An 18,227-nucleotide genomic window follows, 5' to 3' on the forward strand; every position below is an offset into this window, starting at 1 on the left:
AAAGAGAAATTAAGAAAACAATCCTATTTACAATTGCACCCAAAATAATAAGATACCTAGGAATATACCTAACCAAAAAGGTGAAAGACCTGTACTCTGAAAACTATAAAACACTGATTACAGAAATTGAAGATGACACCAAGAAATGGAAAGACATTCCATGCTCATGGATTGGAAGAACAAATACTGTTAAAATGTCTGCACCGCCCAAAGCAATCTACACATTTAATGCAATCCCTATCAAAATACCAACAGCATTTTTCACAGAACTAGAACAAACAATCCTAAAATTTGTATGGAACCACAAAAGACCCCCAGTAGCCAAAGCATCTTGAGAAAGAAAAGCAAAGCTGGAGGCACCACAATTCCAGACTTCAAGTTACTTTACAGAGCTGTAGTAATCAAAACAGTATGGTACTGGCACAAAAACAGACACATAGATCAGAATAGCGAACCCAGAAATAAAGCATTAACTATATGGTCAATTCATCTTTGACAAAGCAGGAAAGAATATGCAATGGGAAAAGGACAGTCTCTTTAACAAAAGGTGTTGGGAAAACTGGACAGCACTATGCAAAAGAATGAAACTGGACCACTTCCTTACACCATACACAAAAAGGATAAAAGACCCAAATTTGAGACCTGAAAACATAAAAATCCTAGAAGAGAACACAGGCAGTAACCTCTTTAACACAGGCCACAGCAACTTTTTTCTCGATAGGTCTTTGGAGGCAAGGGAAACAAAAGCAAAAATAAACTATTGGGACTACATCAAAATTAAAAGCTTCTGCACAGTGAAGGAAACACTAAACAAAACTAAAAGGCAACCTATGGAATGGGAGGAGATATTTGCAAATCATATATCTGATGAAGGGCAAAAAAAAAAAAAAAAACCTGATTCAAAGGGATACATGCACCCCTATGTTTATAGCAGCATTATTTACAATAACCAAGATACAGAAGCAGCCCAAGTATTTAATGACTGATAAATGGATAAAGAAGATGTGGTGTATGTGTACACACACACACACACACACACACATACACACACACAGAGGAATATTATTGAGCCATAAGAAAGGATGAAATCTTGCCATTTGCAATGACATGGATGGAGGTAGAGAGTATAATGCTAAGCAAAATAAATCAGAGAAAGACAAATACCAAATGATTTCACTCATATGTGGAATTTAAGAAAGAAATAGGAAAAGGGAAAAAAAAATAAGAGAGACAAAGCAAGAAACAGACTCTTAATTACAGAGAACAATCTAATGGTTACCAGAGGGGATGGGGGAGCAGGAATGGGTTCAATAGGTGATGTGGATTAAGGAGTGCACTTGCCATGATAAGCACCAGGTGATGTATGGAATTGTTCAATCCCTATATTGTACACATGAAACTAATACAGCACTGTATGTTAACTAACTGGAATTAAAGTAAAAACATAAAAAAAAAAGAAATACTGGAAATTCCCTTCTAGAAATGTGGTAGCTAGACATCTGAAACCCTCTCACTATCATGTACTTGAAAATATAGGATAAAATACTAAAAGCATCAGTACAAATACATAGCTGAATTTGCAGGAAAGCATGGGAGATCCTCAAGGACTGAAAATGGAAGTAGTAGTAATGAATGCAGAGCATTAAGTGGTCACTAAAACTAATGGTTACCCTGAATCTGAATCTATTTTGGCAGAAACTTAGACCCTCAGAATTTAAGGACATCACATGGAGGGAAACAGAGTCAAGTCTTTGGTCTCACACAAATTAGAGGTGGGGCAGAGTATAGCCCGAGGAAACAAACCCAGAAACCCTAAAGGGAAATAAATATCTTTAGTTACAATACAGTCCCAAATCAACCAAACAATAACAAAAACCGACCCTGTAAAGGAAATAACAAGTACATCTGACTTTGGCTTTGGGTCAAGGGGGAAAAACATCTCTCCTGAGAATTTGTCATCATAAGCTGGTCCTCAAAGTAGGTTAGGGTACAAATTTATACTAGCCTGATGGTCCAAAAAACATCCAGCCAATAAACTGAGAAGTGTCTGGAGTTGGAAAATTCCTAGACTTCTGGCAGATTTAAACATGAACCGTTTCTAAAGAAACAAACCCTCATCTCAAGCTTCACCTCAAGTTTCTTAGACTTCGCACAGTCCTAATAAGAATGAGTTTACAATATCAGAAAAGCATGAAGAATCTAGGCACCATTAACAATAAAGAGAATTACCCCTCCCCTCCATTCAGATGTAGCAGTATGTTTAATGTGTTTCAAGAAATAAGTAAAAAGACATGAATACAGAATAACAGATTATTAAGAGAACTAGAACTTCTAGGAATTGAAAAAATAATTACTGAAATAAAAAACTTTTTTTTTTTTTTTGAAATAAAAAACTTAATGGATGGGTTAACCACAGTAGGCCACAGCTGAACAGAGAAACAGTGATGTGGAGGGAAATCCTGAAGAAATTACACATAATAAATCACAGAAAAGACAAAAAGATGAAATTAGAAGGGCAGGTTAAGTGTTCCACACAAAGAGCTAATGGGAATTAGAGAATATAGAGTGGGAAAGCAGCAATATTCAAAGGTAACAGATGAAATTTTTTTAGAATGAAAAAAAAAACCAAAACCCCTCACTAATCCTTAGATTCAGAAAGCACAATGAATTCCAAGTAGGACAAGTACATGGTAAAACTCTAGGACATCAGCATTAAAAAGGAGATATTAAAAACAGCAAGAAAAAAAGATTTCCTACAAAAGAATAACGATTACACTGAATGACTTCTTATCCAGCAGCCATGGAAACAGGACAATGAAATAACATCTCTGGGAGCTCAAAGTAACTGTCTAGGATTATATTCCTAGCATAACTGTTTTTTAAGAACAAGGGCAAAAAATAAAGACATTAACAGAAACTGAAGGAATTTCTAAAGGATATATTTTATAGGAGGAAAGAAAATGATCCCAGAAGAGAGTTCTCAGATACAACAAAGAATGTGAAGCAAAGAAATTGCTAAACATGATGGTAAATCAAAACAAGTATGGATCATGTAAAACAGTAAGTGTCTAACTGTCTGATTAAAAAAGAGAATGACAATATTAGCCCAAATCACATAAATTGAGTATATTAGTGTATGTAGGGGGTGTGATCAGCAGTGCTGTTGAAGATAGTGTTATAAAGTTGTGTTATTCAAGATTAAGATAAAAGTTCTGATTAACTTTAGATTTCAAGTTATGATGCCCATTCAAGTTCCAAGTAATCACTGGAAATATAAATAGATGTAACTTCCACATCAGTAGAGGGAAGACAGGAAGTTGGGAGGCTGGGGTGAGAGGGGACAAGCTCAAGCTATCCAAAAGGAAGCAAAAATGTTAAACAAGGAAGCACAGAAAAACGGGACAAACAGCACAAATTAAGATGGTATAAAATAACAAGTAACAATAAATGTAAATTGACCAAATTTGCATTTTAAAGAAAAAGTCATACCAGATAAATACCATATCACATGAGGCAGGGACAGTTCTATTAATATCAGACAAACAGATTTTAAGGAAAAAAAAAAAATTAGGAAAATGAGGATCATCATGTAATAAAACATCAAACTATATTAAAAAACTAAATTTGGGGCACCTGGGTGGCTCAGTTGGTTAAGCGACTGCCTCCGGCTCAGGTCATGATCCTGGAGTCCCGGGATCGAGTCCCACATCGGGCTCCCTGCTCTGCAGGGAGTCTGCTTCTCCCTCTGACCCTCCCCCCTCTCATGTGCTCTCTCTCTCTCATTCTCGCTCTCAAATAAATAAATAAAATCTTTAAAAAAAAAAAGATAAAAAACTAAATTTGACAGAACTACATTGAGAAACTGTCAAAGCCACCATTATAGTGGAGGAGTTTAACACATCTGTGTCATTAATCCATACAGAGTAGACCAAACTTGGCATCATGTACATGTAAAGAAACCTCCAAGCAATCACAGAGACATGGGTAAGTAAGAACAATCTCAGCAGTACTGTTTGCACTGGCAAAAAAAGAGACACAATAAAAATGTCTACAGGTGGGAAAACAGATAAACTGTGGTATATTCGACCAGTTACTTGGATTAAATTATCTCTCATGGTTGGAGGAGAGCAGCAAAAGAGTACATACCATATGTCATCTATATAAGCTAAAATATACACAAAATGAGAGTATCTATATTGCATATAGATATATATACATGTAAACTATAAGGAAAATGGAGACTCACAGGGGGCTTTTGGTATAGTGGAATATTCTATTTTTTTAATACCTATGTAGTAGTATATGGTTATTCATCACATTATTCTTGACATCTTTTTCAATGTATTAAATATTTCACAAAAACTTTTTCTTAAATAAGAAATTCTGCTCACAACTCTTCACTGGCAAATTTCCTTCCCACACTGAGAAGACTACATACAGAGGCTGTGGTACACAGTGCAGCACTGTATGCATTAAAGAGCACAATAACCAAGTAAGAGGTAATTATAAGGTTAAAATAAAAGTTCATGCTGTTACATGGGCACCTGGGTGGCTCAGATGGTTAAGTGTCTGCCTTCGGCTCAGGTCATGATCTCAGGGTCCTGGGATTGAGCCCCTCGTTGGGCTCCCTGCTCAGCACGGAGTCTGCCTTTCCTTCTCCCTTTGTCCCCCCACCTCATGTGCTCACTCTAATGAATAAATAATATCTTTAAAAAAATTAAAAAAAAAAAGTTCATGCTGTTACAAACTCACACTAACAAACTGATGCTGGTATATAAAACAGATCAAAGAGGAGCCAGTGAGTTGAAGAGAGATGAGAGGGTCAAAGGGTTCAGCATCCCCTGGCCTTGCCTACTTAGAAAAAGTAACAAACATAAAACACTAAGGGAAGGAAAAGGTTTAACTTAAAATCTAGAAAACCTGGCAGAAATCACATGTGTATGTATTCTGCTACTAAAACATTTCTTAATGACTGTAAATACTAATCAACTATTTCTTACCTACTGTTGGGTTATTATTTACATACTGAGAGAGCAGATCTTCGTCAGCTTGTTCATGCTTTTCATCAGAAGCCAAGTCTTTCTTAGAGAAGCTGTTGTTCTTTTTTAAAAGAGCTGTTTTACTTTCAGGTTGATCTGAAACTGGAATTTCCACTGGCTGGTAGTTAGCATGGATATATGGCTCTTCAGGAAGCATATAACCTTTACTAAAACACTCTAGCAACCATTTTGCTCCCACTACATGAGGCCTACAAAAATAGTACATAATTATATATTAGTTTAAACCATAAAGACCAACATCCCACTTGCCATGCAGTTTCCATAATTGCATGGATATGCAATTTTAAGAAAAATCATTACAGAGTAAAAATTGCTTTAAATTAAAAACCGACAAAACCTGTGGGCCGATTTATCCCAAAACTGCTTCAATTCATCATCATAATCTCCCACAATAACATGAGTTACATCTTCATTGAGCTGATTAAAACGAACTCCACCTCCACTGTTAATAAGCCTTCTCAGTTTATCTAGCTTTCTGCCACTAAAACCGCAAAGATAGATCTGCAACGAAAGAAAATACTTACTTTAGATTAATGCATTTAAGATGGTTTGTTTCTCAACAGAAACACATTAAAAATACATATCTAAGTGCATTGTGTGTAAATAAGACAGCTCTGTGTACATTTAAAATATATTAAGAATCGAGTATATTCTGAAACTTTTTTTTTTTTTTAACAATTCGACATTTTTTTTAAAAAGATTTTTTAAATTCATTTGAGAGAGAGCGGGAATGAGTGAGAGCAGGAGCTGGGGAGAGGATCAGAGGGACAGGGAGAAGCAGACACCTCACTGAGCAAGGAGCCCAACATGGGGCTCAATCCCAGGACCCTGGGATCATGACCTGAGCCGAAGGCAGATGCTTACCTCACTGAGCCACCCAGGCGCCCCAATAATTCTGAAATTTTTATTTTTTATTACTTCTTCACAGTCCCATAGCATTATTATCCACAGTAGACACCTGGTAAGTACTGTGAGGCTTTAATAAAATAGAAGCTAGAATTCAGTTATCTTCCTGATACTAGGGCATAGCAATGTCTAAAATGCAGGTAGCTTCTTAAATTATAAAGATTTAATTACCTGTAAATTTAAATTATAGAAACAAACTGGAGTTTATATATCTGAATTCAGAAAACTTGGGTTTAAATTTTGGTTCAGAGGCCAATAATTAACTACATGACCATGATAAGTTACTTAGGTTCTTTAAACCAATTTTCTTAACTATAAATTGAGATACCTTTTACACAGTTGATTACACAAAAAAATTTAAGTCGAGCTGAAGACACTGCTTTGAGGATAATACATGTGCAATAATTTATTTTTAACTATCAGTATGTATGTATTTAAACTAATTTAATAAATATAAAAAGCCTTCTCATCTGTATTTTACATTTAAAAAAAATTTCTTAAGAATGGCAAATCTAGGGATGCCTGGGTGGTTCAGTTGGTTAAGTGTCTGCCTTCGGCTCAGGTCATGATCCGAGTCCTGGGATCGAATCCCACGTCGGGCTCCTTGCTTGGCAGGGAAACTGCTTCTCCCTCTGCCTGCCACTCCCCCTGCTTGTGCGTGCTCTCTCTGTCTGGCAAATAAATAAATAAAATCTTAAAAAAAAAAGAATGGCAAATCTATTTCTAACTGCATTTATATCCCAAACTAAATAACCTCTATTATTAGAAGATACTGTAACAAAAATCAGGAATCATAAATAACTAAAAGTCAGGGGCAACTAGATGGTATACTTGGTTAGGCGTCTAACTCTTGGTTTTGTCTCAGGTCATGATCTCAGGGTACTGAGACTGAGCTCCATGTTGGGCTCCGTGCACAGCACAGAGTCTGCTTGAGATCCTTTCTCCTTCCCCCTCTGCCCCTCCCTCTTGTGCTGTCTCTCTCCCCCTCTAAAATAAATAAATCTTAAAAAAACAACTAAAAGTCATATCCATAATTAGTAGAGTCTAGGATGAAAGATTATATAAGACACTTTCTGTTCTGCCAATAAATTGATGTTTTATCAACTAATATATAGCCTATTCACTTTAAAAGTAGAAATATATTAAATAAGTATTCAGCTCTAGGAGATCTATAGCATATGATGTTTCCATCAAGGCACTTATAAGATAGTTTATTCATACACTAAAAAAAATTAAGTAGCCTAAGAGACATTAAACAAAGTCTCTTAGGTCTAATGGTTAGGAACATAGGATTTGGAGTAGATGGCTGTCTACTTAATGTCTGTGTGAATCTGAACAAGAATTTTAATCCGCTAAGCCTCAGCCTCAGGGTAATAACCATTTTAGAGTTATCTGTGGGAATTAAATGAGAGTATATACAACATATTAACAATATATGTGAATTGATTACCACAGTCTAGGGTATTAGAAACACTTAAAAAATGACAGTTAATGACAGACGTGGCCTAATGTTTGCATCTGCTTAGCTAGAGTGAAGGGTTTATATGGATAAGGAACAAGCCCAACTCTGAGGGGTCTTCAAAGTCAGGCTAGGAAGTACTAATGTACATTATCACTGCAGGTATTACATAATAAAGACATACCCGACAACCATCTAATAAATCTTCAGGTGCTTGAAATGCACTGACATCCAGATTTTCTAGATTTTCAAGTGTAGGCTCCACTTTACTATTAAGAACTGAATTACACATCGATTCATTTATGCAACTTGCACTGATGTTGGAAATATGGCTGACATCTGAAAGAGTACGACCTACATATCAAACAAAGATGTAGAAATTTATGGAGATAAAATTGTGATTACCTATTTTCCTACAGATTAATTTTTCTTATACACTAAGTGCTGTGGATAATTTCCAAAGTAAGCTTCAAATGTTTTTACTGAAATCTTGGTGGCCAGTTTTGAGAAGGGAAAATGAAACTAAGGTTCCTATTTTATTCAAATAAAAACATACTTAATACATTTTAATAGTGGCTAGCTTCCATTTAAAATATGAAGTTGCTGGCTGTAGGGTCCAGGAAAGAAAAAAGTGTAACATCTGCTAAATTGCCAACAAGGCACCTACAAAATAGAAATGGTTTTCAATTTTATATGAATACAGATGGTCTATAGTAATTGTAGCAAACTAATAAAAATGTATTACATTTGCCCACCAGTCAAGCTTGGAAAAATTCTTTTAAGTCTCTATTAGTACTCTCGATTTCTTTAATCATCTTTTGCAGTAAATCAACGTATGAAAGAAAATATACATCCGTTATAAAAAGAAATATCTAGACTTCTGGACTGATCTTCATACAATTTAGTTATTACACAATTATGCCTGGAAACATAGCAAGAAAGGATGAATTCCCTACTATATCTCACCGATCCTATTTACAAATCAATTCTCACAAAGAAAATGGTGTTAAAAATGACTGTTTACTCTAATCCCACTGAAACTTACTGTCAACTGTGTTGATCTGGCCAGTAGGAGTTGAAGTATCAGGCACAGTCTTTGTTTCTGGTCTAGGCTCTGTCTTGTATATGGATTCATCCTGACAAAAACCTTTGTCAACACTGTCAAAAAACCACTGTGTGGTCACACAGTGTACATTCCATCTCTTGGCACATTCGTATTTTTGACCTATCATGTTCATTAAGAAATAGAAATGTAAACCATTAAAATCTATCTCTGCAGAAATATTTGAAGTATGATAGGTTATGGGAAAAAACTCACCTAAACAAAATTAAAGTTACCAGTAACTATTCTTACACAAACTATGCTATATAGTATATGCAAGGGGGTTTATCTCTTAAAATTGTGGAATTTATGTGGGGTAACTGAAATATTAGACTTGGTTTGAGTATAGCCTCCAATGCTTAATTCCTTTAAACCAGTTTCTTAATCTGTAACATGGGAATAACTCACAGAATTATGTGGCTTTAGTAAGACTGCATAAAACAACTGTGAAGATTGTAAATGTCTGCAATATAAAAAATACCAGCTTTGAACAGACTACTCTAATGTCAATAGGATTTGACCTGAAGTCCAAATAGACAGGCATATTATAAGAAATATATCTTTTTATTGCCTTAAAACAACTTTTAACACAATGTATTTAGAACCAGTGTCATAGAGAAACTGAGTCAATACATAGTAAACAATAACATGAAAAGGATTTCTTTGGACATTCTTGAGAGCTAAGAGATGAACTGCCTTCAGATTCAGAAATTCAATAGCAGTTACTAACTCTACTCAAAATTATAATATCATAATTGGCCATATGCAAAGTTCTGACTTAAGAACAGAACTAATTAATTTTAGAAGGTTTTTTTTCCCTAATTTTGTTATCTTGGTAGCTTAATAAAACACAGTATAAGGAAATAACAAAAACATTAACAAAATTCTTCTCTCATCAGTTTGTATATATTTTAAGGGTATTGGTAAAGAAAAAAAAAAATCTTCCAAAACAGGTATAAAGGTTACAAGACACCAAAATTAAACATAATTTTAAGGAATTCTTCTTATTGGTAATGTATTTTTCTTTTAACTGCCTCATTTCTGCAAGATGTATCTTCAAGTTACAACTTCTAGTTCATCCAATAAAGCTGATTCATTCAATTAAAAACTAAGTCAAGCTTTTAAAATTTATCATTAGAAAGAAATGTAATTTAGCTACATCTATTAGACTTTTTGTTATTCATCCAAATTTCTTGTTTCGTAAGTATTTGGTAACTAAGTAAGAAACCTTTTCTTTAAATAAATAAATAAATAAAAATAAAAATCAAACAATAAAAACCACTGGAAATTGAAAAAAAATTTTTTCTATGATCTGGATAAACCTGGATAGTCATGTAATTTTTCTACAGATTATGAACCAAACTATCTTTGTAAGAATTTAGGGGGAAAAAAATACCAGATTTATTAACACATCAGAAGCAAAAGCTATTCTGTAAAGATCTTAAAATGTTAAATACTAGAGAAAATTGTGCATTTTTTCCATTTGGGAAACATAGTTTTACCTTTTGGTTCTTGCACAATGAGGTGTGTACATTCATTCATTTTCAGTTGTCCCATGTATTGACCTCCATGCTTAATTGTGAGTTGCTGAACTGCCTTCCTGTCTAAGCTACACAAGCCAGTCACACAGATAATGCAACCAAGAAAAATAGGACACTTGAAGTCTTCCATGTTTACATCAGTATACCTAGCTATTTTTCTGGGGAAAATAAGTAACAAGGAAAAAATTAACATATTAATATACCAGAAGGTTTAAAATTCACCAGAAGAATAATGACAAACAACAGAAATCACTAATGCTTTCCTCATTTTTTAGAAAAGGGGCACTGACACTCAAAATTACACTAACTGCTCATCTAGTTCATCCATGTCACTAGTAAAAGGTAGTATTTCAGATAGAGTTTCTCAAATAAAACTGTTTTAAGGGTTAACTCTTTGAGTTCATGCTGGTCAAAGTGGTATATTTTCCAAAATTTTAAGTGTGAATTTACTTAAAAACTCAAATGGTTGCCTATTAGAAAAATGGACTTTCTATCCTTCCATTATACTATATAAATAATAAGCAATGATTTTTGGCAGAATACCAACAAAAATATCATCATTGTTTTTCCATGTAAGACAGATGTGCTAGGAATGAAGGTACCAACGTGGAGACAGGTTTAGGATGTGCCGGTGTTGATAGGAAGACTGGAAAAATGCCCATTTCTAAGGTCCACCAGGGCAGGGATGCTATCCTGATTTGCTCAGTATGCATGTCTAATGCCTACCTCAGGCCAGGTTCATAAAATGAACTTGATTAACATTTACTGAATGACCACATCTTAGTTAATGGCTGACATGTTTACATTCAACTTTACATAGACACCTTTGAGAGGGAATAGGACTATCAAAATGGTTAATTTACTCTCCATCTTAGCACAGTAGTGGAAGGATAATGCAACTTAAGAGCTACAGTTGCCTCAGTGATCTTCTCAACTATTTTACAAGAATTTACCAACGAAAGCAATTTCTACTGTCAAAGCATTTCTTACCTTGTAGCTAATATTAAATCAATAGCCTAATCTACCTATCAACTTATACCTTGATAAGAGCTTGCAGATTGTGCTTATTCTCAGTGAAGAGTAATAACCCCATCTTTTGTCCCTGAATAACAAATCCCAAGAGGACAACATAAAACCTCCCCTGTAATAACCCACAATATGCCATGATTGAACGTATCATTTTTTTTCAAGTCTAGAAAACACATAAATGTCTTTCTTACTTCTCTTGTGACTTTTCCCAAAGTGTTTTAATCCAAGAAGGAAGCAAAATAGGTTTCTTTAGGTTTGCAGCAACTAAATATTTTTTGCTGCCAACTTCTCCTGCAATAAGGTGAGTTACTGATATATTAAGGTCTCTATATACACGTCCACCCATCATTTGTACATATTTATGAACTTCTTCCTGTAAACCCAAAAGAAAAAACATCAATACTAAAGCAAACAATATCTCTTCCATTTTTTAATACAAAAACTCAAATATCTTTTGTTGTTGTTAGCTTGAAGGCACAAATGTTTCTCACTACTATAAAGTTAAATAATTGCTTTTTGGATAAAATATGAATTATAAATAAATTTAAAAATAATTACTTTCATATATTATTTCTTATAGTTGTTTCAACTCCATAAGTTTATTAACCTGTTGTTTCTAGAATATACTTTAATATACTGTGCATATATATTTAAAAATATAAATTGTATACATTATATATAAAAATATGTTTTATCTCTTAGAAAGCATCATTGAAGCATTTCTTGCCTTGTAGCAAATGTTAAATCCACAGCCCATTCTACCTATCAACATTTTTTAAAATAATTTTTTTTAAAGATTTTATTAGAGAGCGAGCGAGAGAGGGAGCGTGGGCACAAGTGGGGGGAGAGGGAGAAGAAAACTCCCTGCTGAGCTCAGAGCCCAACGACCCCAGGACACTGAGATCATGACCTGAGCTGAAGGCAGAAGCTTAACCAACTGAGCCACCCAGGCACCCCATCAACATTTTTCTTAAAAAGATTAACCATCTATATTGGAAAAATGTGACTAAAACTCTTAACTCATCAATTGCATAGGGGAAAAAGGGGAGTTTTCTTTCAAGTAATCAGTTCTCAATAAAATAGATTCCATTATATTCATTAAAACAGAAAAGATATATATTGGTGTATACAAACTTTAAGTCATGAACAAGTACAAGGTCTTTCAAAGTGTCTCCTATGCAGTGAAAGATTAAGTGTGGAGGTAAATATATTGATCATCATATTCCTCTCAGCACCTACCCTTTTATCTTTTTCCAGGCTTGTACAAGATACAGTTACATCAGACATAACCATATTATAAACTGGATGTTCAGCTCTTGGGACGCATCGCTGGTGGTGCAAACAAAATATGACTACTTGAGGGCCAACAATTCTGCAGCCAAGCTACAAAAAAGGGGAGAAGGTTTAGTATGTAGGAAAAGACTTCCTGCTTATAAAATTACATTTTGTAATATTTAGCAATTCTTTTTTTTTAAGATTTTATTTATTTATTTGACAGAGAAAGAGAGGGGGGGAGAGAGAGAGCACAAGCAGGGAGAGCGGCAGGCAGAGGGGGGAGGGAGAAGCAGGCTCCCCACTGAGCAAGGATCCCAATGTGGGGCTCGATCCCAGCACCCTGGGATCATGACCTGAGCCAAAGGTAGACACTTAATCGACTGAGCCAGCCAGGCGCCTCAATATTTATCAATTCTTTACAGAAGCTGATGACCACTGCAGAAAAATCACTAAATTGTTATAAGAAAAAATAAGGACCGTTATATAATTTCTCAGACACTACTCATTAACACACATGCAAATCAAACAATGCAGTCTATCAAAAGAAATAAGCTTCAAGAGCCACATTCAGTCACAACTGCCACCAAATTTTAATATCTGAAACAAACACAGTCTTAATGATAGGGTATAGGAATAACAGTCTTATGCTCTAATTGGGAAAATCCATATATACTTTTTAAATGAAGTATCCAGCCAACCAAGCAGTTTAAAAGTTTAAGAGACTAATTAACCCCTTCTAAAATATCTATTCTTCACACAAACACACAAAAATCCTAGGCAGTTTCTACATTTGTTTTAAATACTTTGTCTTCAACTCAATGTCTTTCCAAGTAAGTATTTCTCAAAGATATTATGGGTTATTAAAAAATATGACCTTTTACTTTCATTGATAGCTGAGTTAAGAAAAGTTGACAGCTCAACATCAGCACATTCAGGCCAGATCTAGAAAGCATATGGTTGCCAAAGTCACCAAGGCATGACTGATTTAAAGATTTACATGGTAAAAAATTGTTATCTTTTTGTTCAGTCATAGGAAAATTTGAGTTTTTAATGCTATTGATTCTATCTGACAAGGAGTGTTATTTCCAAAAGGAGGGTAAGACCAACAATGCTTTTGGCAAAGGTGGGCACAGACCTTCCATAAATTGTGCAGATACTGCATCTACCTATTCTTCTATGTTTTCTTCTCCTTCAAACAAGAATCACTTCTTTGTAATCTGGATGGAATTACAGCCAGTTTACTTTTATTTCAATGCTTCTCTTGTCCAGACACCAAAAAAGTAATGAGTCAGTAGACTCTGGAATCAACAAAAAGAAATAAGATGGCTCATTGGTATATTAGCAACACTCATCCCCAAAATGCTTCCTTTAGGCATATAATGTTTCAGACCCTCTCTACAAGGTACAGGTATGAAAATTCTGCGTGCAAGAGCACATAGGAAAGACAATAAATAACCAAGCATTATGTTGAGATGTTTTCCAACTCTCTACTGAAACTCCTGCAATCAAACTGAGTTTAAGTATGGTAGAACTCTGTCACTAAAATGTTTCATTACTATACCATTCACTTAAGCTAAGTGAAGTTAAATCTCCTGAAATATAAAAATTACATATAACAAAAGCCTGGCGTAACATGACTAGCCTTTAAAAATATAATTCTGGTCTCCCAAAACCAAAAGATTCCTCTATATTAATAATCTGTAAAATACTTCATGGTCAGTAAAGAACTTATGTCCACTAAAGCAAAAACAAACAAAAATCAGACTACAGAAGGAACACATGAAAAGTTAGCAAACCTTTTTGAGGTGATCAAAGACAACGCCACTAAATGGGTCACAGATATAAAGTGACCTATCATTTTCCTTTATCTTCAATGCTTCTTCTTCTGTAATAATCTGAAGATATTCTTCTGATTGGAACTCTTTTATTGACTGAAAGAAAAAAAATGAAAGAATGCACCTGAAATTTTTCACCTGTAATTAAGTCCTGTGAACTCTATCTTCAAAAATCCATCCCAATCCAATCTTTTCCCCCATTGAAAGCTACCATGATCTCTCACCCAGACCTCCGCAGAAGTCCACAAAGTGGTTCCTTTTCCTTTCCTTGCCCTAAATCTATTCTCCCTGTAGCAACTAGTAATCTCTTTAATGATACAAACCAGGTCATGAGTCTGGCCCCTGCCTATCTCCCCACTCTTACCTTCTACCTCTCATCTCCCCTGCTTACTATTCTCTAGCCACTCCTACTTTCTTGGTAGGCCTGGAACAAGCCAAGCATGAACTCATTAGAGGATCTGCTCTTGTTCCCACTATGTGAAATATTCTCCCAGTCTTTACCTGACTTGATCCCTCACTTCAATCAGATGTGCTCAAATGAAAAGGAAAAAGTCAGAGTCCTTACCACGGCCCTTAAGGCCCTTTACATGTCCTCTTTGTTCTTACTCTCTAAAGCACCCATTAATGTTCTTCCCCCATCCCTTGTTCACTATACTAATGTATAGCCACACTAATGTTGGATAGGCACTCCAAATACTTTCTCAGGGGTCTGTGTATGGCTGTTCTGTCTGAAAGCTTCTTCCCCAGACATCCACATGGCTAACCATCTCACCTCCTTCAAGTGTACTCAATTATCTTCTCCATAAAGCCTTCACCAATCACACTCTACTTAAGACTGTAAACTTCCCTTCTCCCCCAACAAACACCCTCTAGAACTCCTTAACCTATTTTGCTCTTTTCTCTTCCCATAGCACATAGCACCCTACAACATATTATAGTTTACTCATTTATCCTGTCTGATTTAGGTCTAGGTCCTCCTGCTAAAATAGAATGTAAGCTCTGAGAAAGTATGGATCTTTGCCTGCTGTGCTCACTGATGGATCCCAAGTACTATAACAGTGCTTAATAGGTCATGACACTCAGTAATTATTTGCTGAATGAACTTTAAAGAAAAACCCGCTACAACAGTGCTTCTTAAACTTTAATATACACAGGAATTACACTGAGGATCTTGTTAAAATGCAGATTCTAACTGGTCAGTCTGAGTTGGGCCCAAGGTTCTGCATTTCCAACTCTACTGATGGGGTCTGTAAGTAGCAAGGATCTACGACACCCCCACATCTTCCCACATTACACTGTACACAGTGAAACATACTGTGTATTACCAAAAAATGAAGTGTAACCAGAAATTTGAGACTCAAATTTCTTCAACATACAAAGGTCTACTCTGGTTAGTAGACATAGAAAGCAATGTAATTTCCAAGAATAGCAAGTCTGCTACTTTCAATAAAAATGTCATAATAGGACGTCTGGGTGGCTCAGTCAGTTAAGTGTCTGCCTTTTGCTCTGGTCATGATCTCAGGGTCCTGGGATTGAGCCCCACATCAGGCTCTCTGCTCTGTGGGGAGCCTGCTTCTCCCTCTGCCTGCCACTCCCCCTGCTCCAGACACTTTTTTGGTGTCTGGACAAGAGAAGCATTGAAATAAAAGTAAACTGGCTGTAATTTCATCCAGATTACAAAGAAGTGATTCTTGTTTGAAGGAGAAGAAAACATAGAAGAATAGGTAGATGCAGTATCTGCACAATTTATGGAAGGTCTGTGCCCACCTTTGCCAAAAGCATTGTTGGTCTTACCCTCCTTTTGGAAATAACACTCCTTGTCAGATAGAATCAATAGCATTAAAAACTCAAATTTTCCTATGACTGAACAAAAAGATAACAATTTTTTACCGTGTAAATCTTTAAAGATTTTATTTACTTATTTATTTATTTGGCAGAGAGAAACACAGCGAGAGAGGGAACACAAGCAGGGGGAGTGGGAGAGGGAGAAGCAGGCTTCCTGCTGAGCAGGGAGTCCGATGCGGGGCTCGATCCCAGGACGCTGGGATCATGACCTGAGCCGAAGGCAGACGCTTAACGACTGAACCACCCAGGCGCCCCTACTGTGTAAATCTTTAAATCAGTCATGCCTTGGTGACTTTGGCAACCTCTCTCTCCTATCACTCTCTGTCAAATAAATAAAATCTTAAAGTAATAGATTTCATGTTCCCTGAAATACATAATCATATATTTACATCAATCCAAAAATATGTAACATCTATATTAATGTACACTACAATAAAACTAGTATAAAAATAAATTATTAAAACATAAAAAGTCCAACAAATCATAAACACTAAAAACAAGAAAATGAATTCACAGCATCAAACAAGGCATTTTCAACTATTCTTACCTCAAGAGCTTTAAAAAAACATTCGGAGTTGTCTGAAGACTTTAAAAACTTCACAAGAAACGGTTCTTTGTCATTTCTGGACATTTTTGAACTGTCAAAATAAAAGAACCATTAACAAGGACAAAAGCACATCATGTATGAAGTTAAATGTTAAAAGCAGATATTTTTCCGTGCAGACAACAATGCCCAAAGATAGACATTCTGGCCTTGCCCGTGAATTCGTTCATTAGTTTCTAAGAAACTCTGGAATGTGGGCAAAGTCAAGGAAAAAGATGACAACACCAATCCTTGCAAATCAGAGAACGAAATTAATGTCTCTAAACTGACTACGTTCAGGGCCTTTGTTAGGAGGCTCTAGACCCCTAAGCCAATGGGCATTCAATTGCACTTAGTTTAAGGATACACATAATGAAACTGTCCAGGGCCCTTGACGTTTGTTCACCCCTCAGTAAACGGACTTCAGAAATGGAAGCCGGTTAGCAAGGTCACGCCCCCAGAGGCCGAAAGCTCTTGCTTGCCAGCGGCCACAGAAAGGCCAGGCTCTCGGTCCAACCGCAGCCACGTCCTCTCCGGCGTCAAAGTCCCACCTGCCGGTCCGAGGGCCGGTTACACGGGCGGGAAACAAGGGCCCCGAAGGCCAGCGGAGGTGTCGCGGCCCCCCAACTGGGGTGGGGAGGGAGCTGGGTCCTCTCTCCATGTCTCGCTCACCTCGGTGGAGCCTGGGGGGGTCTTTGGGAGGCGACTGGAGGGGCGCGCGGCCTGCAGGACCGTGGCTGGGGTCGGGCGCCAGCCCGGCGCACACCCGCCGCAGTCGGCGGCGCCCCCGACCCGAAGCAAACGCCGAACCCGGAAATTGCCGAGGCGGCGAACCGACTTTCGCGCCAACCGCGAGGACGCGCCCGCCTCTTCCTGCGGAAGTGACGCCATCCGCAGCGGCGGGAGGAGGACCGAGATGTCAAAGGTGGTGCTGGTGGCGGTGGGAGAGGCGTTATTGCCAGCTGGCTTAGGGGTTACCGGGGTTTAGGGCTTTGAAGTGGGTGCCTTGGCTCCGCTGAGAGTTGGCCAAGTGCTGACGGCCCAGGGGATGGGGCAGCAGGCCAGGAGTACCTTAGAGGAGATCCTAACACATCGAAAAATAAAGCCCCCGGGGAAAATTAGGTTTCCTCCATCAGTATTTCACACCTACCATATGCCAGGCAGTGCGTGAGAAACCATATATTATTGCCCCAAACAACTCTATGAGGAAATAGTAGTATTTCTGTTTTACAGATATGAAAACGGAGGCTTCGATAAGTTAAATGATGTGAGGTCACACTTTAAATGGTAGAATTAGAACTACATCGAAGTCTTTTTGAACCCACAGACAGGGTCCTTTTCCCTCCAATGTAGCAGGAATGTGAGCACCACCTACCACAGCCAAATGGTCTGAGGGAAGAAAGATGTCAGGATGACTTGAATCACATAGCCAATGCAAGAGATCTTTGTCAAGATCTTTAGTGGTCTCTGCCCCTCTTCAAAGGGCATCTCATTTTCTTTCTCTGTAACTCCCTGAATGCTGGGGAGATTCTGGGGTGGAACCTAATATTCAAATGGCAAAGTTCAGGGAGAGAGGAGTTAAATGGGCCTGC

The 18,227-nt window shown here is 36.9% G+C and overlaps 1 protein-coding gene across 1 annotated transcript in view; it reads right to left on the bottom strand.

Moving 5' to 3' along the window:
* TOPBP1 (DNA topoisomerase II binding protein 1) overlaps positions 1–17,211 on the bottom strand; it is a 58,066-nt gene extending 40,855 nt beyond the window's left edge. Inside the window, exons 1-10 of the mRNA XM_081797538.1 lie at positions 17,187–17,211; positions 16,600–16,690; positions 14,169–14,303; positions 12,337–12,480; positions 11,289–11,470; positions 10,030–10,226; positions 8,471–8,650; positions 7,610–7,779; positions 5,398–5,561; positions 4,991–5,248 (exon numbers count right to left, since the gene is read on the bottom strand). Of these exons, the coding sequence (XP_081653664.1) occupies positions 4,991–5,248; positions 5,398–5,561; positions 7,610–7,779; positions 8,471–8,650; positions 10,030–10,226; positions 11,289–11,470; positions 12,337–12,480; positions 14,169–14,303; positions 16,600–16,683 (1,514 nt within the window). The 5' untranslated portion in view covers positions 16,684–16,690; positions 17,187–17,211. The remainder of the gene's footprint in view (positions 1–4,990; positions 5,249–5,397; positions 5,562–7,609; positions 7,780–8,470; positions 8,651–10,029; positions 10,227–11,288; positions 11,471–12,336; positions 12,481–14,168; positions 14,304–16,599; positions 16,691–17,186) is intronic.
* Between the last annotated feature and the right edge of the window lie 1,016 nt (positions 17,212–18,227).

This window comes from Leptonychotes weddellii, chromosome 1 (genome assembly GCF_054177405.1).
Source record: "Leptonychotes weddellii isolate Sample4059 chromosome 1, ASM5417740v2, whole genome shotgun sequence".
Classification (NCBI taxonomy): domain Eukaryota; kingdom Metazoa; phylum Chordata; class Mammalia; order Carnivora; family Phocidae; genus Leptonychotes; species Leptonychotes weddellii.